This window comes from Amphibalanus amphitrite, unplaced genomic scaffold, assembly GCF_019059575.1.
Source record: "Amphibalanus amphitrite isolate SeventyFive unplaced genomic scaffold, NRLGWU_Aamphi_draft 000073F_arrow, whole genome shotgun sequence".
Taxonomy (NCBI): Eukaryota; Metazoa; Arthropoda; class Thecostraca; order Balanomorpha; family Balanidae; genus Amphibalanus; species Amphibalanus amphitrite.
In genome coordinates, this window is record NW_024881569.1 from 265102 (window position 1) to 287889 (window position 22788).

The window sequence follows — 22788 nt, forward strand, 5'->3', positions numbered from 1 at the left end:
GTGTGTCGTGACCGCCTGTCTGACAGCGGCATCTGCATGGGGAGGGAGCCCCTCCTCCCTCCCCAGCCGTCCCACCATGAGAACCGACAGGGTAGGTGGCGAACGGAGAGATAGCGAGAGACGTGGTCAGGGCCGCGGATAGGAGAGGGAGGGAGAGAGACAGAGAGATAACCAGACGGGGTTTGTGAGTCCACTAGCGGCCGCGAGAAACCCGAGACCGGTGGGAGAGTAGGGGGAGGGGAGGGGAGGGGAGAGGGACCGGTGCCGAGAGGAGACCCCGCGGTCGGGTCAAAGGCGCCGCCCCTGTCCCCTGTGCAGGTCGGGGTCGCGAGGACAGAGCACAGGACACCGGAAATGGAGAGGGGATGAGCCTGGTCGGTGTGAATGAATGGATCTACGAACCGTTATCACGAGGACCGTGTTGATGTAAGCAAACATGTGAACACGTGTCGTTGGGGCTCGACTAAATCAAACAAACCGTCCGTCTATATAAATTGTAGGTTTCTGCTAATTTCTTGAAATAATGAGCTTCACTTCGCAGAACGTAAAAGTCAGGTCATTAAGATCATTAACCCGTTGCAAATGCAGACTCAAGTCTAAGTTATTCCTTTATCGCGCTTTTTAAATCTAACAATAATAAAATTGATGACTAGAATCGTACGATCACACGGCGTCGAAGCGATTACATCCTCCATTTAACCGCGGACATTCAAACCGGCGGAATGGTTGGAATGGGCCGTTTGGAAACCGAAATGTCGCCCCGAGTAGGGAGACATTCCACAGTCCCGTCCCGTCCGGGTTCATGGGTCTTCGCGTCCTCCAGTTGTATTTCTTTTCAGTTTATGATGAACTATGATTTAGTGTGACAGCATTGTTACGGAGCGAGCGAAGCGAGCGTAGTCTTTCCTTAGATTAACGGAAATTTCTGAGTATGAGCGGCCGGCCGGCCGGCCGGCCGGCCGTGGTCACGCTTTTGCGAAGCTTATATCTCAGCAACCACTTGACCGATTTACATGCGGTAATTTTTGTAGGGTAGCTTCATTCCTTCTACCAAGTATTGAACTATTCCCGATGCATGTGGGTGACCCCTTATGCACGTGCCACGTGCAAAACGAAGAGGTGTCACTTTTGTAATTGTTGCAATATCTCGGTAACTACTGGGCCGATTGCGCTGAAAGTTGGCATGTAGGTAGGCACCCACTAGGCAATGCATATCCATGTGCCAGAGTTGGGGTGCTGCTGCACGTGCGCACGTGCAGGGGTCGATTCCAGATCTCGAGAACGGCTGGACCGATTGCGCTCAAATTTGGTACACGGTTAGGGACCAGTTAGTAGGGTGCCGTGCACAAGTCAGTTGGGACCCATTTTGCACGTGCGCACGTACAGGGTGCCGCTTCCAGATCTCGAGAACGGCTGGGCCGATTGTGCTCAAATTTGGCACATCGCTAGAGACCGGTTAGTAAGGTGCCGTGCACAAGTCAGCTGGAGGTACCCCCTCGCAATTTCGCACGTGCAAGGCCCACCCTCTCGCTCGCTCCGTTAGTCGCCACAAAAGGCGTTATACTGGTGATATAATGCACATTGCACAGGTTTCTGCTGATGCTGTAATAAGCCAAATAATCAATTTTGTTATTCAATTCAATTAATTCGGATGTTGTTAGATGCCATGTCTATGAGATTTCAAAATATCATTGTGACTACGAGCGATGGGCTTTGAAGTTACATCAATGTTCGAACCTTTCGTCTAGCACATCAAGCAGTGCTTCACGATCCGTCTCCTACATTATGCCAGTGCTACTGCAACATTTGAACTAAATCATGTCAGACAAGGATTACCTATATTGCTAAAGTTAACAGCGCAGTCCGCGAAAATCAGCATGAGAGAGTGAACAGTCACTGGACTCTAGCATGGCCACAGTTGGTTCAGTCGCACCATAGATCAGTCTGTTGGACGCTATACTCCCATAGATGACCTCTGTGGGGTCAGTCCGCGGAGGCCGTTGGACGCCACAGTTGAACTCAGTCAGGTCAGTCGCGCTCTCTATCTATCCGACCATCTAGCGTCTGATCGTGACGTACCGCTCCCATCTGACATACCGAGCGAGACACTGTGGGAAGCGGCTAAAACGGCGCGCCGCCGATCTCTGTGACGATAGTGGCGCGGTATGTCCGCCGCAAGACGCCCAGAATACGGCGGCGAGCACCGACGCACCGGTGCTGCGAGGCGGCGCTCGTGGCGCGGCCGGCGCCGTGGGCGGTCCCTCACGGCGCGTTTTGTGTTTGTTTGGGACGCGCCGGTGGCTAGGAGCGCCGCAGGTGTCGATCGGGTGCTAAGTTTGTCTCGGATGATGGGGGTTATGGCGTCATCATTAAAGTCAGCTCAGGCCTCAGGGATATCCGGTAGATTCAGAATAAGTGCATCGGCAGCAGCTTCGGCCCTGTGGAAATTTGATGCTTAATGCACATGCATACCGACCTGACCTCTAGCACAAGCCTCTATCCCCTTCAGGTCCCGCGTTAGCCCCGTTTTAGACCCGTCTCAGCCCGTCTCAGCCCCGTCCGCAGCCCCGTCCGCAGCCCCGTCCCTCCCCCACTCCAGCCCAATCCCGACCTCATGGCCTCCCGCCTCCCCGCCTCCCCGCCTCCCCTCCCAGGGCGCTGCAGCGGCCGAGCTCCGCGGACGGGGTCACCAAAGGTCGGCCTTGAAGTGGCTTTATTGTTGCAGAAGCGGCGCAGAGGGTCGGACTGACGAGGCGGTCGCTCCGGCCGGCGGAGGTGGGACCATGGCAACGCACCGCGCCGCCGCATCGCGCGAGGAGTGCCAGAGTGTCTGAGGCAGCAGCGGCACTCGGCGAGGAGTGTTACAGAGTGTCTGGGGTCGCAGCGGCACTTTGGAAGGAGTGCCGGAGTGTCTGGGCTGCAACGGCTCTCTGGGAGGCGTACTACAGTGTCTGAGGCTGCGGTTGTGTCGGAAGTGTATGTGACTGGGCGCCTCAGCCTCACTTGAATGCAGGCATTATATCATTGAACACATGAATGAAATGGAGCGCCTCGACGGTCGATTAATTTAGGCGAACAATAATAAGGGTCGCAGGCAATTTAGTGTAGGTTCTGATAAATCTAAATTGCAATTATTGTTTTGTGCTGTTGTTATTTAATTCAGCAAACATGGCACCACGCACTTAAAAATGTTTCACCTGCGTGTTGACTTTCTACAACGCTTTTAATGAGACGGGCTAACATCACGAAATCAAAATGTTTTTCGTGCAGGGGGTTGGATTGTTCGACCTGTGTGTGAAACAGGGCATATTTTAAGGATTTTTTACTGCGTCCCAAAGGTGTCATAGGGCACATGCTTCGATCGGAAAGGGCACATTGCAAGCGAAATAGTAGGTATATAATGCAAGCGAGATAATGTACAGACAGATAAATGTGTCATTGTGTACTGTTCTGGTGGAGGGGCAGCAAGCGGGATATTGGGAGCGGGCTGTTGTAATTGCTTTTGGCCAGTATCGAAATTCGCAATTGTGGGACGCAATGATCCAAATTTCGCGAGGACTACGTCCCAAAGGCAGGGCGCAGTCAGTGTGTTAAAATATGCCCTGGTGTGAAATACACACTGAAAACAATTCAACCCGCGTACAGCGAGTAAAACCCGCTGCTGGCGGGTACACCTACCCACCACCTAATTTGACACTCTACCAGCGGGTGCGTTTACCCGCACATCGCAGGCTGTCAACCCGAGTATATTGTGTACCTAACCCGCATAGGATGGGGACTCAACCCACACACAGAAGGCAACCTACCCGTTCGCAGCGGGTACACAATCCGCACATGGCGTATTACCTGCGATGCGTGGGTTGGGAACTCGCTTTCTGCGAGTACAAATATCCGCTGGTAGGGTGTCAAAATCAGCTGGAGGGTAAAGTATAGTCGGTCAAATATGTATCTTTCCCGGCCGCCAAGTGGCGCTACGGTCTGGATTCGATAGTTGGCTGAGCCCACACCCCAGCTGCCCTGGCGGCTCTGGCGGCCCTGTGACGTCACGCGCGGGGGGCGAAGCTACACAGCGGCCGGCTGGAGAGTGACCGCAGACCAGCACTGGACGGCCTCGCCGCCGGGTGCTCCGGCGGGTCTGGCCGGGAGAGGCGAGCAAGCGGATGCGTTAGGAATCTAACGAATGTGAGGGCAGCGCGATGGTCTAATGATGGCTGTGCTTTCATGCGCCGTATAAATTGTAGACTGAGTGCTATGAGCTATCAAAGGATTATCTGGTGTTTCAACAGGGATCGCTGACCTAAAAATTAAGATGGTTGCTCTTGATACGATCGAATGCTTGGTGATATGATGATTAGCGCAAGAGAAATATTTAATCGAATTATGACCGGTTATTTTTTGATAAAGCAAAAACTTTTTCCATTTTTTTTTTTTTGGCATTAACGGGAAAGCGTTAAGCCATATCTACTGAAAATCTTAACCTGCGCCGGGCCGGGGGGGGGGCGATTTGCGCCCCCCCAGGTTTTTCGCAGATAGCCGAAAAACGGCGGCGTGCAGCGCCACCAAATTTTGCATACCTGTTTTTCCATCTATTGCGCATACTGTGTGCGAATTTTGACCTTATATGACTTAAGGTCAGGTCAACAGGTCGGTTTGAGTGACCTAACGTCACAAAAAGTTTGAACTTGCACCAAAGCTACAACTGTTGACCGATCGATATGAAACTTTCAGGAGTTACTATGCGTTTCAGACCCTGTGGAACAGTCTTTTTCGGCTATTTCTCGTTGTATATGCGTTTGATTTTAACCAAACTTTGGCATTGATAGTTTGAGATCCCTACCTAATTTTTATCAATATGGTCTATTAACGAAAAATGAAAAATAAAGGCACTTGTCATTGACTGATAATGTTAAGGTCGTCAGAGCCCTGCTTAGAGGCTGGCACAGGTTGGACGCTGTCTCCCCTCTGATTGGTCGTGCCGCACTAGCACACTGCGGATTGGCTCCGCCCACTTGCGGTCCAGCCTCGGGTCATGTCGCCGGCAGTCGCAGTCTGGCCGGCCGGCGTGCGGGCCGCGCGCGCAGCGCAGCGGAGTTGGAACACTTGCTTGCATGTCATGAACTTCTAATAAGTTGTTCTACGACAAATAAGGATGGAGGAAGAAAGAGAAAGGAAGAGGAGACAAAGTGACAATGATACGAACGGTAAACGTTGGCTAGTGGACAGCAAACAATATGCATACACGCTAGAGCAGAGACGGGAGACAAAGACGGTAGACGAAAGACAGACCAGATGGTAGACCGGAGACAAGTGACGAAGTTAGGGATTAGGCTATAGACGAGAGACATTTGAGACTTTAACCCTCGCCGGCCGAGGGGGGGGGGCGGGTGCCGCCCCCCCCATAGGGTTTTTTCGCGATAGCTCCGAACACGCTGGCGATAGAGAGCTGAAACTTGGCATACCTGACCTTTGATCCAAGCCGGATCTTTTGACACTAACTGCATTTTTGGGTCAGGTCAGGTCACTGACCTATGACGTCATAAGTGAACCTCTGCACGGTCTTTAGATGTCGCAACTTCGCAACGCCCTCACTGCCAGAGGAGATGTCACAGGGAAATGAAACTTGCAGGATCTAGTATCCATTATGAGTCCCACAACTTGTATATCTCCGATTTTTCCTGAATGTCATATGAGGTCAGGTCATTTTCGTGACCTCACCATTATAAGTCAATGGGGAAAAATTCAAACTGCTATTCTGGCGCCGGGAACGATCTCCAACTATCTCAAGCACACAGAATCGTGATTTGATGCACTCCTTGCAAGGTGAGATGCGTCACTTTTGCAAAGTTGACCTTGCGTGACGTCATTTATGACGTCATCAAGGTCATATTAGTTTTTCGTCAATAACTGTTGATCAAATTAAGCTAGCGAGTCGGGAAAGCCACCAATGGACTCAGGAAGACCTGCCGAATCGAATGATATGCGACATGACCTCTTTCGACCAACTTCGTGACCTGGGGGTGCTGACCTGACCTTGACCTGAGGTCAACACCCCAAGTTGACCTGACCCGGACAAAAAGTATATCATTCGACGCGCCTGAGCGAGACGAACACGATGCTGCCAAAATCGGCGCTCTGCGGCCGTTTTTTGCGAAGTTATTCACCAAAAACTGAACCGTACCTTGGGGCACTTGACCTGACCTCAGAGGTCACCGGTTGACCTAGGACCTTAAAATCGGGTACCAACCTCTGCGTCTCGTAACGGCGCACACGCTCGTTTTTTCCGCGACGCGCTAGCTCCACCAGGGGCGAAACGGCGAGGGGGGGTCGTACCCGCCCCCCCCCCCCTCGGCCGGCGCGTATGTAGAAAACCAATAGGTCCGGCGAGGGTTAAACCTATAGACGAGAGACTGACAAGGGGAGGTAAAGGATGGGAGATCATTAACTCTCGATATTGCATATCTACATTTTCAGATTGAGTCATTCTATATCTTTCCCTGTTTTATTGTTTTTCGGGCCTAAGATCTATCAACAATATTCTTAAAGCATTGTGGAAATATCATGGAAAGATTTACCTATTATTTTCACCCAAAAACGTCATAAAATTTTATTATTTCAAACTAAAAAAAAAAAAAAAACGAAATGCCTACCTACAAGTACATATGTGGATATCCTCAATTAAATAAAGCCGTTGAATGCAAAGACAGCCCGTTAAATCATGTCCCGTTTCTCCTTAAATGCACAATAGCCTGTAGGAGGACGGCTGCGGAGAGGCTCGCTATAAATTATTGAAAATAAAATTATTTGAAGTATGTAGGGAATAACATTCTGTAGCTGGAAGGAGTGCCTAACGTTTTATACATACACCGATCTGCATTGCATTCTTCATCCTTATCCTCTCCGCGCGAGATACGACACGACATATATTCACGCAAGGATACCTGCGTTAGCGTGTGTCTCGTTCCAGTCCGTCAGAGCTCCGCATTCCCCCGAGCCCGAGCGGCGAATGACCGGTCCCGGTGTCGCGGCGCATGTGGGCGGAGCTTAGCTGCGGCGCGACAGCTGACGCTGCTACGCCGTGCTAGCCTCTACCACGGCGCAAAGTTTTCCGATCAATTTTTACCATTACAAGCCAATGACAAGTGCCTTTCATTTTGACATTTTGTTAAAAGACCATATTAGTAAAAATTAGGTAGGCCCTTGAAACTCATTGTGTCAAAGTTTGGCTGAAATCAAGCGAATAGGTAACGAGAAAGAGCCAAAAAGGACTGTTCCAAATGGTCTGAAATGCGTAGTAGTAAGGGTGACAATATCCACAAAATGTATGTCTCGGATTTTTTTATCTATGACCTGAGGTCAGGTCAATCTCACAACCTCCCCATTATAAGTCAATGGGATAAATTTCAACTTCATCTGAATGCCACCCGATCCACACAATATATTCAGGATCATGGTGTTGCAGGTCCCTGGTCCCGGCATCTCAAACCTAGAGCGACTACACTCAAGTTCAAGCTAACGGTCTCCACTCTCCAATTCAGATACCTATCGAAACCTTTCCGCGACCCGGTGCTGTGGCTCAATCAGTGGGCCAGCTGGCCGCAGACCATACCCGCAGGGCATGAACCTTTGACCATATTAGGTCAACACGCCGTGGCCCCAGCCCGCTCGCCAGGTCCGCGCTCATTGGCCGACGCGGCAACCGCACAACCTGTCCCCTCCCCTCCGTAGTACTCGCAGCGGCCGGCGGATTCAGCCAAGTTACCGACCTGCCCAGCGCGCGAGGGGAGGGCCGGCCGGGAAAGATACATATTTGACCGACTATACCCTCCAGTGGCGGCGTTCAAGGAGGAAAACGCCGCCATCGCCGGGATTCGAACCCGATATCTTTGATATTACAAACCGATGCGCTACCAACTGCGCCACAGGCGACCTGACGCAAACCGACTGAAATGTCGGTGTATATCAGATTAAAATGAAGAACTGACGGCGGACTCAATACAGAAAGTAAAAAGGCTTATCTTAGACAATTGACATGAATCCGCCTATAGTGTTTTAAATATTAAGGAATAGTTTGGACAAATATTTCATTTGCATCGGGAAAGATTTATTTATCCAGGCTTATTTTTACCAATAAAATGTGCTAAGAGCGGTCTGCAAACTTCACCACAATGCGCCAGATTCGCGGACTGCAGAATATTCTGCTGAGCGTTCCAGCGAAATATTCTGCCGGCCAAGACGTGACGTCATCCAAACAATGATTCAAACGTCCCAAGCCCGTTAAGTACCCTCCTAACTCACAGAACGCAGCCCCACAGCTGTTACAGTTATACCACACCCCTCCACTGGCTGCAGTATTAATTGTGATAACACTCGCTTAGCTGCGTGATGTTTTTCTGGCCAACTGGCATGTTAAGATTGGGATCAAAATTAACTACCTATCTGTTTTACAAGTTTCCGCTAACGAGAATTTGGCCCAGTGTGGTATAGTGCTTTAGAGGTAGTGGGCCTTTGTTGTTAATTAGTCCTGCATGTTTGTCAACTGTCGGTTCCTAATTAACCCGCGCCCCGTTGGGCTCTGCCGAGCAACGCGCCCGGTTGGGGGGGGGGCCATTTTGGCCCCCCCCCTAAGATCTCGAGAACCACGCAACATAGCGACAAGCGGTAAACGGCGTTGGATAGCCCCAACGGGGAACTACCTTGTGACCCAATTTTATTGACCTAGGTCAAACCGATGACGTCACAGGTCAGGTCAAAGGTCCAATTTTCACCGTTTACAGGCATTTCAACAAATGCGTTGTAAAATCGAGTAAAATGCATTTCATTGAAAATCATCGATGGGGAAATGTTCTTCAAACACATATTTTGCTATTTGAGGTCACTGATACCAGGTCAGGTCACAGAGGTCAGGTCACGGGGGGGTCACAATATGAAAGTGTCGTGTGATACATGTTTTATGGTCCATTTTACATGACAAATGCGATTATGTGGGTCAGGCAGCCTTTGGGGCCAGCTTAGGTCACGTTTTGGTCAAGGTCAGGTCAAGGTCAGGCCAAGGTCAGGTCAAATTAGGTCAAATTTCAAAGTTAATATTTTTGCATAAAATGGGTATCGAATCGATGCAGCTCGTCACGGGGAGTTCAATGGTGGTCTTTGTTTTGCCGTACGTGGTCTAGAATCGCTAAAAATTGAGTTCAAAAATTTGACGTCATCATTTTTGAACAGTTTTTTCGCTATAACTTGGCCAAAAAACGAGATATTGATCTGAAACTTGGTATGTATATAGAAGAGTGCTGGGACTATCACATATATTCCGGTTTTTTTTCGAAATTCGGAAAAATTTTGGATTTTGTTTTAGTTTTTCTAAAAAAATCAGTTTTTTGATTTTTTTTTTGGTCAAAAACCAAAAATTTTGAAAATCCGAGATAGCAGTTTTGTAGCGCCGCATTTTGTCTACTAGACCATATAAAGAACTTTGAAATTGCTTAATAACTGTAGATTTGGTGAGCGCTTCAAGATTGCATGTTTTTTGCTCATATTTGCTCGAACATGACCTCAGTTTGACCTCAATAACTCCTGACCTAAGGTGACCTAAGACTTGAAATTTGGTGTGAAGGTGTCAAATTGATGCCCGGGAAGGTACTGAAAATTTGGCGGCGCTGCGCGCCGCCGTTTTCTTGCTATTCAGGAAAAACCACAGGGGGGGGCCTATATCTTGTTTTTCCACTGACGAAGGCACTTTGTTGTCGAAACGTCTGGTCTTATTACATTGTTTTTGTACCTATTGTCATTGTCTGTGAGAAAAACGACGGAGTATGTACTGGGACTCGGACTTACTTGAACAGGTCGGTGCAGTAACTCCTTGCAAGTATTCCAGACTTATCCGGTCACTCGGTGGTTCCTACGTCGTCGTTCGCGACACGATTCACTTGCCACGTCCATGCATTTCTCATCGCACTCTCATCGCCTCGAATCACGTCCCGTCTCCGGTCCCTACAGCGCACGCACAGCTACTGAGGTCACTGAGGCGGGCCGCTCGACTGACCCCACCCCGGGTCACACACCGCCGTGGGCTGCATGGGCGCATCCAGGAACTCATGAAAGGCGGCGCGTCCTGGTGTTGGCGTAACGACCAAAAGGAAACGTAAGGCAGACAACGCAAAAATAGCACAGAAACATTTAGTATTTGCATTATATAAATAAAATACATAGGTACGTTTCATTTATACATATATACTTTTAGGAAAAATGTATGTTGATTCTCGTCCCTCAGATTCCCCGACCAGGGGCAGCCGCAGCTGGGCCGATCGACCCGTTACCGTGTGAATTCTCCGGCGGCGTGAGTCGCCCGCCACCCATCGGTGCCGCTGAGTGTCCGTGTCCGTGTCCGAGTGTCCGCCGCCGTCCAGTGTCCACCCGTCTCCTGAGTGTCCGTGCTTCCGGCGGCCACCCCGGTCCGCGGAGGAGGGGGGACTGGGGGGGGGGTGCTAACGATGCTGCTCGGTGCGCGAGAGCCCAGCCCTGGGAACAGCCCCGCCCGGCGGCCGGTCACGCCACACGCTGTCCACTCTCACAGGAAAGTGGCACCGTGTCGCGCCGCCTCGGCCGGCTCGGATACAGGTAAACACGTCACCGCCGCCCGCCGCCCGCCGCCTCCGGTCCGATCGGAGCCAGTGGAGGAAGTGTGAGATGGACACAGTGCGCCGTAAGCTCGTGTTCGTGCCAGTTATGTAACCTATATCGATGACATGTAACAAGTTGGTACTTGGTAAAGGATGTTTATTAACCATTTTGATTTGCCAAGTATGTCATGTTTTACTTCACAATTACTTTCTTTGTTTTGTACAGAAATTTGTTGTAACTCCTGTCTCCTGTCCCGACTCCCACGTCCCGTCCAATCCACAGAACCCTCATATCTCCCTGCACTCTGGCTCATAACCCTAATGTCATCTTAGGTCTTCGTCACCTGAGGTCTTGTGAGGTCACCCCGGCTGTTCCTGTCACCCCTGTATGCCCGCGAAGTCGACCCTGTCCCCTCGTCTCTGCCCTGTCTCCCCGTCTCCGCACCGCCCCTTAGACCACCGTCGGGCCATGCTGTCTCCTCGACTCACCTCCGGTCTCTCTCCAGTCTCCCCCCGTCTCCGACGTGTATCCATGCCCCGGAGACCACCGTCGGTCGGCCTGCGCTGTGGGAACGGTCCCAGTGTCAACCGGACAGGCGCGGCGATGCGTCAATCCCAGGTCGCTGCTGTTTTTGCCCGTCTTTTTACAGACCGATACCATCTTGGCCGCGCCGACTCTATAGCTGGGTGCCATCGAGGTGGGCTGCCGTTCCACCAGAGTGGGGTGTCCACTGTCCACTGTACCCAACACGTGGAGCGCTCGCTGTCCACCGTCCACTCATTGTCGACTATCGTCATATCGTCCATCATCCATCGTCCAAAGACGGAACATTAGAACATCGCGAAGGCCCAAGACTCCAATACCTATAACTTAAAAAGGGCCACCATCTCATTTATTAGTGCTTGTGATCACAATTATATTTTTAAAACTTCGTTGATGTCTATTGGAGGTGCCTCTTACAGTCCAGGACCGCACAGGACCGCTTGTTTTACCCTTTCAGTAGCTAGCTGACGTCGATATCCAGTTATTTCCCATGGTCCCAATAGTCCAGCAAAATAGGACAGTCTGAGCAGACGGCTCACGACAGGACAGAACACAAAACACAGACGGACATCTGAATCTGATGACAGTTGTAAGGACCAAATAGGACAGAACGGGAGCGACTCGGTCCCTGACCGCCTATCACGCCACTATCGCATGTGGTGCGCCGTTCGTCGCCACCGCAGCCACACACTAATTAACGTGAGAATAGAAAATAGCCACCCTTTCACTCGGTTATGATCCAAGTCCCGGTGTGACGTCACCACCCGCCCCCGCCATAACGAACGGGGGCGAAGAGGGCGGTAGCTAGATGCACGCGGACATATAAAAAAAAACTGGATTACCCGCAGAGATGAAACGAGCGCAAATACCGAGGATAGAGCAATTTTTATTGACATTAATACATGCATAGCAAGCTGTATGCCAATCGGGCTGGCGGCCTATTCGATTTTTTTATCTCTCTCTCTCTCTCCCTCTCTCTCTCTCTCTCTCTCTCTCTCTCTCTCTCTCTCTCTCTCTCTCTCTCTCTCTCTCTCTCTCTCTCTCTCTCTCTCTCTCTCTCTCTCTTATACGGCCCATACGGAAGCTGATGTTATTACTAACAGGGACGATCGTGAACGACACAGCAGTCCCCCAGCACCAGTAATGCTACAAAAACTAAGTTCTGCTGCCTGACTCAGCTATAAATAAGCTATAAATACGTTGTCTTGGGCGCGGCGGTTAAATCGTTTGAACACGAGTCGTCCCTAATTGCCGCTTGCCCGGGGCGCCGGAAGGGGTCGCGACTCGGGGCGCTCCTGTGCCGGCGCACGCTCCTCCGCAGGGCGCATTTTTACGCCGCCACATTGCTGGAGGGGCGGGTGGTAGGGTTACGATGCCACCTGCCCCGGTCGCCGTCTGGTGGTGCCCCTGCCCCGCCGGGGCACCCACCCCTCGTCGGCGCCGGAAGTCGGGCCAGCCGGTCGTCGTCGCGTCGCCGGCGTCTCGGCGGCCGACAGCGGGCCCGTACCGCGCCCTATAGGGTTTCTTCTACTACAGAACCACCGACGAACTGCGGCTCAAAGACACGGCCCGCCACACCGCCCGCTGAATATGGATGTCTGAGACGGATGGAGGTTGGACGGAGAAGCTCCAGATAGAAGAATTTCATTCATCGGCATTTTTTCCGTCTTACTGAAGGAGAGGTAGCTGAAGAGCACGGAAGGAGACTGAGCCAAAGGAGGCCTCCATTAGGGCGGGGCACTCCATCGGTAACCCGTTCAGACCGAGCACTCTCTGCACTGTTTGCCGTATTGTGCACCGGAAGACGAGGGTCTTCGAGTGGACGGCTTTTGTCCGCAGACATACCGGCACGACGGGCTCAAAGACGAGCCTGGGTCCTCGAGTCCGGGCCGGCGGATCCAGATCCGGGATCGCAACGGATTCATGGGAATCATGAGACACGGGATTCAGCGCCGATATGATACCTATCTGATAGGGATCATAGCGGCGCTGAATCCAACAGTCGCTCGATGGGGACTGGGATCATGCCTCGTGGTATAGCTGCGTTTCAATTCCTATCGATTTAGAAGTTATTCATTTATCAAGCTGATTTATTTTGACCGTCCTTCACTTTCGAATAGAGATATACCGTTTTCCCACTTAAAATATAAAGGAGACTTTTCCCGTTCGTAAACATTTTGTCGGTGAGATAAATGCTCCCAGTTTCAGCTCCGTGCCCTCACTCACATGGCGCAGTTTGAACACCACGAGCCGCGTGCCCGTGGCGCCGCTCCGTGACCGAGCCATGATCGCCGCGCCCGCCGCCGTGCGGGGTCAAAGGTGACCGGACACGCGTCTCGGGGTCACAGGTCACGCTGGTGACAACCACAGCACGAGCGTCGCCGCCGGCTTGTTCAGGCTAGAGTCACGGTCAGTGATCATGCTTGCTTTACCTTTGAGTTTATGACGATCGTTCTCCCTTTTTGTCGCTATTTTAGCATTCGCAATCGCTAGTTTCTGTCAAATGTAGGTATGTGATTGCTAGTGCAACATAAAATATAACATGTGCACAGATATTACGGTTGAACGCAGTCAGCTTAATATACGAGTAAAAGCGTCAGCTTTCATTTTTTTCCGTCTTGTCGCTTCTCCTGTGTGCGAGTGCTGGCCATGCGGCAGGCCGCTAGCACCACCGGCAGCGTTGCAGTCTCCGCTCCTGCGCCGGCCGGCCTGCCACCGACCGACCGGCCCAGACCACCGAGAAGGCTGGTCTTAAAAAAAGAGAGGCTGAGCGCTGATTTTTGTGGGCCAGCCTCTAACTGGACGTCAGACACTGTCACTGAGTCTAGCAGCCCTACCACTTGCACTTACCGGACCCAAAGTCGTCAGTCTGCCGGTCGGCGGTCCCTGTGAGACCGACAGCCCCGCCTCCGACCGGACCCCGCGAGGTTGGCGGCCGGCCGGCCGGCGGGGCGGCACGCTGCAGCCTGTTGCAGGCTGCAGCAGCCGGCCGGCGATCCCACGGGAACGACAGAGCCAGTCACGGACAAAACAAAGCCCGGCGCGGCCGCAGCGCACCCCGGCCCGGCTTTCCCAGGCCTTTCGCACGGCGCCGCCGCACCGGCATAAAAAGACCGGATTTCGGTAAGAAAAGGGAATTAGAACGGAAGCTCCGCATCGCCGTGGCCGTGATTTTCTCACGGTGTTTATTTCGCGAGGGTGGCGCCGCGCCGCCGGCGTCCTCAAATTGTTGGCTAAACAGTGGGACAGATGCGTGTGTGTAGTGGCAAAAAGTGGTCGCTGTTTTGTGGGTAGGAATCAGAGAGCTTCCTTCCGTTCTCTCACGAGTGTTGGGTCGGTGGTGAGGGTGCTCCCCTCTCAAAAACGTTTCCCCAAAAGTAAAAATAATGTTAATGGTACAAATTGCATTTATTATCATATCAGAATCGATAACTACACAATACACATATCTGTACACATAAATACTCATTGATACACGACATACATACCACCAAACCGCGATCGTGGTAAAAAGCTTAACAAGAAACAAGCCTCAGTTTGAAAGATCGCAGATGAACACACGGCGATACATGGGTGGCATGTAACAATACTTGTGTCACTGGGAAAAGCTCTGTGCGCGGCGGTCCGGCACAATCAACACCGCAGTCAATACGACAGAAAATGCCAAAACCAGAGAATGTCCGGGTGTCTACATCAGAGAATGTGTCTATCCTGCTTTCACGGTGACTTAGTTCAGACGCCCGCTGGGTCCTGCCGGGCGCGGCGGCGGTCCCGCCTCCTCAGAGGGGCGCCGCCCGCACCGGCAGTCCCAGCGAACTGCAGCACCCGAGATCAGTCCAGGTCCTCGTCCCGGACACAACCCTCCCCCGCCCCGCCGGCCGCCGGCCGGCCATCACAATATAAAAACTCCGGAATAAATTAGCACATCTAACCTTTGGTACGGACTGCAGGGCTGGCAGGTACACTGTTGGCGGCGGCGCCCGGGTAGCGCTGGCGCGCCCGGGCTATACCTCCGTCGCGTACATGCCCTCCGCCAACGACGAGTCGGCACCGTGCTCGTCGATAACATACACCCCAGTCCGGTTGGGCGCGGCGCGCGCGCACGACGCGTCGGAAAACGTCGACGGTCCGCCGCCGTCGACGCACACTTTGAGAGCGGGTGACGTCCTGCACGCCGTCTCAAAGTCGACCTTATCGTAGGCGGAGCTCGCTGAAGCACTGTTCACTGCAGGCGCCCGACGCGCCGGGTCAATGTTCAGCTGCTTCTGGGACTTGGCCGGCTCAAGAGAGTACGGCGGGTCCTCAATGTTTTTCACTTTGGACGAGGGATAGTCGAGCGCGTTCACGATCATGTTCTCCTCGAACTGGCGCTTGCCTGCCGAGGCGTTCTCGGCGTTCTGTCGGCGTGCCTCGTCGTCCGCTTTCTCGGCGGCCCGTCGCCGCCGGTATTTCATGCACAGGATGGCGGCGATCGAGACCAGCACGAGCGCCGGCACCGACACGGACAATGTCGAGATGAGTACCACGTGCTCGTCGGGCATGTCGGCCTCGACGGGCGCCTGTCCGAGCGAGCCCTCGAGGCCGAGTCGGCGCTGCGCCCACTCGGGGACGACCCCCTCGAACTGGCACAGCTCGCCGACGTAGCCCTCGCGACAGCGGCACTCGAAGTCGCCCACCCGATCCACGCACGTGCCTCCATTCTGGCACATCTGTCCGGCGCATTCGTCCACGTTCACGCTGCAATCGGGACCGGTGAAACCCGGCCGGCACGTGCACATGAACGAGTTGACGTGGTCATGGCACGTGCCTCCATTGGCGCACGGGTTCGTCAGGCAGTCGTCGATGTTGATCTGACATACCGAGCCCATGAAGCCAGGGATGCAGATGCAGCGGAACGCGTTCACCTCGTCGTAGCACGTGCCGCCGTTGCGACACGGGTTGACGGCGCAGTCGTCCACGTTGTCTTCACAGTTGGTGCCGGAGAAACCGACCGGACAGACGCAGCGGTAGCCGTCGGGCTCGTTGACGCAGTTGCCGCCGTTCTGGCACGTGTCGGGCGTACAGAACGTGTCGCGCTGCTCGCAGTTGGTGCCTTTGAAGCCGCGCGGGCAGCGGCACTGGTAGCGGTCCAGCTCCATCTGACACGTGCCGCCGTTCTGACACGGCCGATCCGAGCACGTCTCGGCGGCCGTCTCACAGCGGTGGCCCGTCCAGCCGCGCGGACAGTTGCACGTGTAGTTGTCGCCCGTGTCGCCGCACGTGCCGCCGTTCAGGCACGGGTGCCGCGCGCAGCCGCCCTCCTCGATCTCGCAGTCTGTGCCGTTGAAGCCGGCCGCACACTCGCACGTGTAGCTGCCCTGGCCGGTGTTGTAGCAGGTGCCGCCGTTCTTGCAGGGCCGGTGGTTGGTGCAGTAGTTTAGGTCCTGCTCGCAGAACAGGCCTCCCCAGCCCTCCAGACAGTCGCAGCCCCAGGCAGTGGAGCAGGTACCGTTGCGGCAGCCTGGGTACCGCTCACACACGTCGCAGAACTTGCCCTTCCATCCAGACCGGCACCTGGGAAAGAGAGACGACCGTTCGTTAGCAGCCGACCAACGAGCCAATTCTCGCCACATTTCCACGACCATCCGTGGCCGCACTACATCATAACACTCAATCGTCTCGGAGCAGACGAGCTCTAGGGAACGGCCGCCGGCGCCGCAAACCCGTACCATTAAATTAGCCGCCCCGCTCCGCCCGCCGGACCGGGCTGGGTCCGGCCAGCGCCGGCGGCGGACCGTCTCGTGTTTACAGAGCCCTCCTCTCAGCAGGCGCCGGCGTTTTTCTGCCAGCCAGCCTCTAAAGGCCGATTACCGGGCGCCAGGTAGCGGGGAGGAGCGCGCCGGCGACGGGTCGCGACCCGACGTGACCCCCGACCCCAATCCGGCAGCGGTCCCTCCCCGCGCGCCCGGCCCGGCCGCCGGCTACCGAAGCCATTACGGCGACGTTTCGGCGCGGCTAATTTACGGCTTCAAGTCACGAGGCGCGCAGCGACGCCGGCGGCGCACCACAGCGCCGGAAACGCCGCTAACCGGCGCTTCCGATCCTTTTTGTGGCGCGGCGCGGCGTTCTCGGCGCGGGCGCGCCATGTGATGACAAGTCGGAATTATGGCGCCATTACTGTCGCAAGTTTGGATAGCGCGCGCGGTCGTCTTTCAAAGAAACGCCAACGCTAAGCTCTGAGTGACACACAGACGGACACACAGACAGACTGACGAGATACTTACTGGCACTGGTTGGGCTGGTCGCAGAAGCCGTGCTCGGAGTGACATCCCGGCATGCAGTTGGCTGGAAAGAAAGAGACAGACTCGGTCAGAGATCGGCGGACAACAGTCGGCTGTCAGCGCTACGGCGCGTTCTCACGAGCCGAGCAGACAAAAACAGCACGTCTGGGCGCAGTTTTAATTGGGCCGCCACCGTCGCCACCGCCACCGCCCCAACACCGCCCCGATAATCACACGCGGGGCGGGCGGTGGCAGCCAATTAAGTGGCCGCCGGTTGGGGAGCGCACATTAGATCACATTACGGGGGGCCGTGGCGGCGCGGGCTGCAGCGCCGCGCTGAGGAAAGGTGCCACTCAGTTGAGTGCACGACGGTGCGACCGCGGCGCGGGCAGCGCGCTATCTGGCGCCCCATCGTTCCCACGCGCCGGGTTATGAAACGGCGCCGCGCACCAGACCGGTCCGGCCGCACCGCGCCGCCAGCAGAGCAGCGCCGCCGGCACGGCCGGGCGCGATCCGTTTCAGGCCATTATTTCGCCTCTGAACCGTCCACACGGGGGCGGCGCGGCGCTGCTGAGGGGCGGCGGAACGGCGGCCGCCACCATTGACGGCTGGCGGCCGGGAGCGCCGTCTTTTGGCCAGCCGGTCCCACGGTGGGGCATGGGCCAGCTGGCCGGCGACGCCTCAAGGTGAGGCAGGCATGGGCGCTGCCGACCAGCCGGCGTCCCCTCCGACAGTAGCGGGGGCGGCGCCACCCCGGCGCCTGGCAGAGGGTCACCAGACGGACCAGGGAGGGAGGGAGGGGGCCGAGACGGAGCAGGGACGGGAGGGGAACGCGTGGGATAGAACGGCGGAAACAAGCCCCAGCACTCATCCCAACCGGACTTCTTAATGAACCGCACATCTGTGTCCTAATAACCCTACCGGCTGCCCAAATCAATACCACAGGATTCCTCATCAGTGTCAAATCGTATCCCGGCGGGCCCAAATAGCGCCAACTCTGGTCTCAACTCACCGTTAGTGCAGTAGTCGCCGGTCCAGCCCGGCAGGCACTTCCGGGTGCCGTTTTCCAGGCACTCGTAGTGGCCGAACACGCTGCTCTGAGAGCCCTTGCACATGATGTTGCACGAGTCGCCGTAGTAGAATGGGTCGCACTGGACGCGGAACTCGAACTCGACCGAGTGTCGCGCCGTGTGCCCCTCGCCACGGGTCCACGCCGAGCCAGCGTTCAGCCAGCCCTGCTTGGTTACCCGGTGTACGAGCGTGTGGCGAGCTGGAAAGACAGAGACAAGACGTTAGGAGAGCGAATGAAAATGGTCTCGAGCAAGATAACGAATACATGTATCGGGAGAACAAGGCGGTAAACGAGCGCGCAAGTTGAGAAAAAAAGTCCGAGCGCAGAGGTAATCTATCGTGTGCTCTGGCATTGTTCTCCGAGCAGCGGCAGAGCAGATCCTGAGATCACCAACCGGAGCGCCCCTCCCCACTGTCGCCCGCGCTGTCTCCTTTCTCCGTCGCCCGACAGCAGCACTCATTACGTCGCGCTGAGCGGCCGCATTCCGTCGGCCGCGCGAAAAACTCTGCACACAATAGCCGAGCCGGAATCCGGCGTTGCATCAAGATAGATGGTGGGAGCGAGGCTCAGCGTGGCCGCACGACTGGGTTCGGCCTGGGAGAGCGAGCGACCGCGGGCCGCGCTCAGAGAGCAGCCGGCCGGCCGACCGAACACAGCCATCAGCCGCCGGGCCCGATTAATGCAGTGGGCCGGCACCGCCGTCAATTACTTGTCCATTACACAAACAGTTATTAGAGCGACTCCCGCCGAGTCGCCGAGAGCGCCGACGATTTACGCCGATCGAGACGGACCGATGACGTCTCGATTGCGTCCGACGGCGGCCGATGACAGTCGGATGACGCGCGGTGGCGGCTGGCGTCCGGTGCGCGCGGCGGCGGCTCGGCCAGGCGAGTCTAACACCACTGTGGGAACGGAGCGGCCGCCGGCCGGAGGCTGGACCGGACTCGAATACAAAGTGGTGGCGCCCGCCGTGTGAACCCGCCAGTGTTTACCGGCGGCCGACAGGGGTAAACTCGGCAGCGCCGCCGGCCCGGCCGCACACAAAGGCCGCACACCAGCTGCTCAGGTGGGTTGGTAGCCGGGCGGATATCGCTGCACGGTATGCAAGAACTCAGTGCTCACAATCGACCGTGTCCAACCGTGTCTGATTTGGACAGGTCGTCCCTTTCACAGAGATACGGTGCGCCTGCGTGTTTCATCTTTCCCCGGCCATGTTCCGCTCACTGTCACACTGTCACAGGTGTCATCATGTGTCATCGCCGCTCCGAGTGTCACCAGGTCCCGTTGACCGACGGTCAGCGACGGCTGACGTTCCCATATTACGCCGCCACCGCAAAGAAGCAGCATTCTTCGGGCGCATTTACATGCCGAGGTATGCATGGTAAAGCCGCCAGTATGTAAATACTCGTGTGAAGAAGCTGGACGGCCCGGATGGTTCTCACCGGCGCAGAGACATCGCGGACGACTTTTTACCGCACCGACAGATGACAGCATCGACGAGGCGAGCCGCGCAAATTCGTCCGCGCGAGACAGGACGCCGGGGACGGCGGGGGAGCGAGGGTGAGGTCGTCCGGCCGCCTGCCCGGTTAGGGCGTCTGGGACACACCGGAAATTTGTCGCAGATGTGTTCCCGACGTCGCCACGATTAAAATGCCCCTGCCGACGGGTCGCGCGCAGGGGACAGATGCCCCGGCGCAGGGGGAGAGGGGACGGAAGACGCCCGCGCGCCGGGGACGGGGAGACTCCCTCGGGCTCCGGATGTGGGCAGCTGTCTCACAGATGCACGCACGCGCCCGGGGACTGCCCGGGCCGGGAGGGCGCGCCTCCGCCCGCCGCTCAGTCCGGCTCCACCCTCCCGCAGGTCATCTTTCAATTGGGAGTAATTGTAGCGAGTGATTTGCGGGCCCACCGTCCCGCCCGCTGCGTTTGCATACATCATTGTTGAGCTCATCACGACGGCACGAGAGGGCTGCGCACGTGTCAACAAACGATCCGAGTGCGCGCACAGCGACGGAGAGCTGGCGCACACGGTAAATTTGTTTGCACCGCCGCGGCGCGTGTCAGCGTAATGGAAGTGATGAGAGATACACGACGCCCGCAGGGGACAGGTGTTTGGCGTGTATCGGCGGCTGCGCGCCCCGTCGACGACGGCACGACGCGTCGCAGACGACGCAGACGACTCACCTTCGAACGACGCTGCTTCGTCGCTGTCGGCCTTCTCGTGCCAGGCTTCAATGACGAGCGAGAACGTTCCCTGAAACGAACGCAAATAACACTCAGACATGTTTCTGGGAACGACACAGACAGACAGACACCGCAACAGAGGCAACAGCGCAACAATCAAGCATCCATGACGGATCCAGAGGGGACTTGGATGACACAGAGGGAAACAATGCAGACATGGGGATAGACGGTACTTCACCGGGACATTTTCGGCCGAGAGAGTCCAGTTTCCGCCACCTGTGGCTCGTTTCCGCCGGGCGGAGCGTCACGGCGTGTCTAAATAAACGGCCACCGCGCGACCTGCCCTGTCGTCTCTCCAGATAGCCATCAGAGCGTAGCCGGGCGGGGCGGTCGGCATTGTAGAGCCGCCGAGCGACACACTGCTCCCTCGGCGACACACGTGCAAAGGCGCGCTAATGTCGCACCTGGAGAGTCCGCCGGCCCAGTCCGCCCGGCAGACGGGGGCGGCGGGCCATTGTTTCGAGGCGTGACGCTCCCGTCGGGCTGCCAGTGGCGGCCGGTCTAAAGTGGCACCACTACCGGCGGTCTGTCGCGCTGCAGCCCGGCGGAGGAGGCTGTGACTGGGTCCGGGGCGGCGGGGCGACTTCTCGCGACAGGCCGAGGTCAGACGGCGCCCCGCACGGCGCCGCCCCACCTGGCACCACCCAGGGTCCCGGTGCGAACCGCACGAAACACGCCGTTCGGCGGACAGCGAGCCGATCCATCGCAGCCGCCGCGGCAGACTGAAATATTTTGACGACGGCGGTCTCTGTAGATATTCCGTCAACAGACGGCGGCGGGCGGTCGCGGCCCGGTTCAGAGCGCGCCACGGTCAGGTCGGACGCCCAGGAGGGGTGGAGGGGGTCTGGGGGAGCCGGCGACTCACCATGCGGTTTGGCAGGGCGCTATGTTTACCCACGCCTCGGCCGTCCGAACGGCGGCGCAACTGGCCGCCGCCGCCACTGTCAGGGCGACGACGGAGCCGGCCCTACCGACGTCCCCACGTGACTTCTCAGCGGCGGCCGACCCGCGGTCATGTGACCTCGCGGTGCCGACCTGCCACAGTCCGGCGTGGCGGCACGGCCGGCGCCGTACCGGGCGTGGTCGCGCGCCTGTTGCCGACCGCGCGGCGCAGCCTCGGCCGGCGCCGGGCTGCAGCGGACATTTTTCCGTCGCCCCGCTTGCAACGGAATGCGGCCTGGCGAGCGGCGCTAATCCATCTTTTCCCATTGTCTTTGTCGGCGGTGTCCGTGGGAACGGCGGGTGCCGGTGGCGGCCGGTCCGCCGGTCGGCCGGTCCGTGGTCCGTGGTCCGGCCGCTCGGAAGTCCGACAGGGAGCGCGCTGAGCTAATGAGGCGACCGGCGGCCGCCAGTGTTTTGGATTATTAGCGGCGGCCAGCGGCTCGGGTGTGAAGTACGGACCCACACCGATGATCTATCGGCTCGCGAGCCGCCGCCGCCGATGGGAACACCGCTGGGAGAGGGCCGACCGGGGAGAGGGGACACTGGGAGCGGACGGGAGGGGAGCGAGCTGAATGCCGCCGCATAAATGGTAAACGCCGTCACTGAAACCGGCCGGGAGCGGTGGGGGGAAAAGGTGGCACCATGGAGTCGGCGCGCCGGGAGAACACGACAGGAAAATAGCGAGGCCGGAGAAAGACGCCAGATTGGGATCCAGTCAACCCAAGGTGATATCAGTCGGTAACATTCCGTACCCCACTCGGCGCGAACCACCCGAGCCCCACTGCGTACTTACCGGCCACGAGAAGCTGAACGGGAAGGCGATGGGGTTGACGAACGAGCCGTTGCCGCCGGCCTGCACCTTGAAGGTGTTGCCGCCGAGCACAGGCGTGGTGAACTCTCCGAACGTGCACGAAGGGTGCTCGTCGATCACTCGCTGATAGTGCATCAGGCACACGCGGAACTTGGTGGCACACTGATTTACACAAATCCCTCGCGACGTTTTGCCGCCGCTGCAACAGCCGTCCATGGCATCCAGTCCAAACTTGTTCTCGAAGCTGCGCAGCTTCAGCTCGAATACGCCGCCTGCGCTCGCCTGCAAACGGAGAGGGG

At 56.4% G+C, this 22788-nt stretch overlaps 2 protein-coding genes across 3 annotated transcripts in view; both read right to left on the reverse strand.

The window, feature by feature from the left end:
* The window catches only part of LOC122379166 (glutathione-specific gamma-glutamylcyclotransferase 1-like), a 31376-nt gene extending 21362 nt beyond the window's left edge, over positions 1 to 10014 (reverse strand). The window contains exon 1 of the mRNA XM_043361122.1: positions 9832 to 10014. The gene's annotated coding sequence lies outside the window, so the exon portion shown is untranslated. The remainder of the gene's footprint in view (positions 1 to 9831) is intronic.
* Positions 10015 to 14549: 4535 nt separating this feature from the next.
* The window catches only part of LOC122379168 (neurogenic locus protein delta-like), a 75297-nt gene continuing 67058 nt past the window's right edge, over positions 14550 to 22788 (reverse strand). For both annotated transcript variants that reach the window (XM_043361123.1, XM_043361124.1), the window contains exons 3-7: positions 22472 to 22771; positions 20677 to 20746; positions 18433 to 18690; positions 17424 to 17484; positions 14550 to 16713 (exon numbers count right to left, since the gene is read on the reverse strand). In XM_043361123.1, the coding sequence (XP_043217058.1) occupies positions 15165 to 16713; positions 17424 to 17484; positions 18433 to 18690; positions 20677 to 20746; positions 22472 to 22771 (2238 nt within the window). In that variant the 3' untranslated portion in view covers positions 14550 to 15164. The remainder of the gene's footprint in view (positions 16714 to 17423; positions 17485 to 18432; positions 18691 to 20676; positions 20747 to 22471; positions 22772 to 22788) is intronic.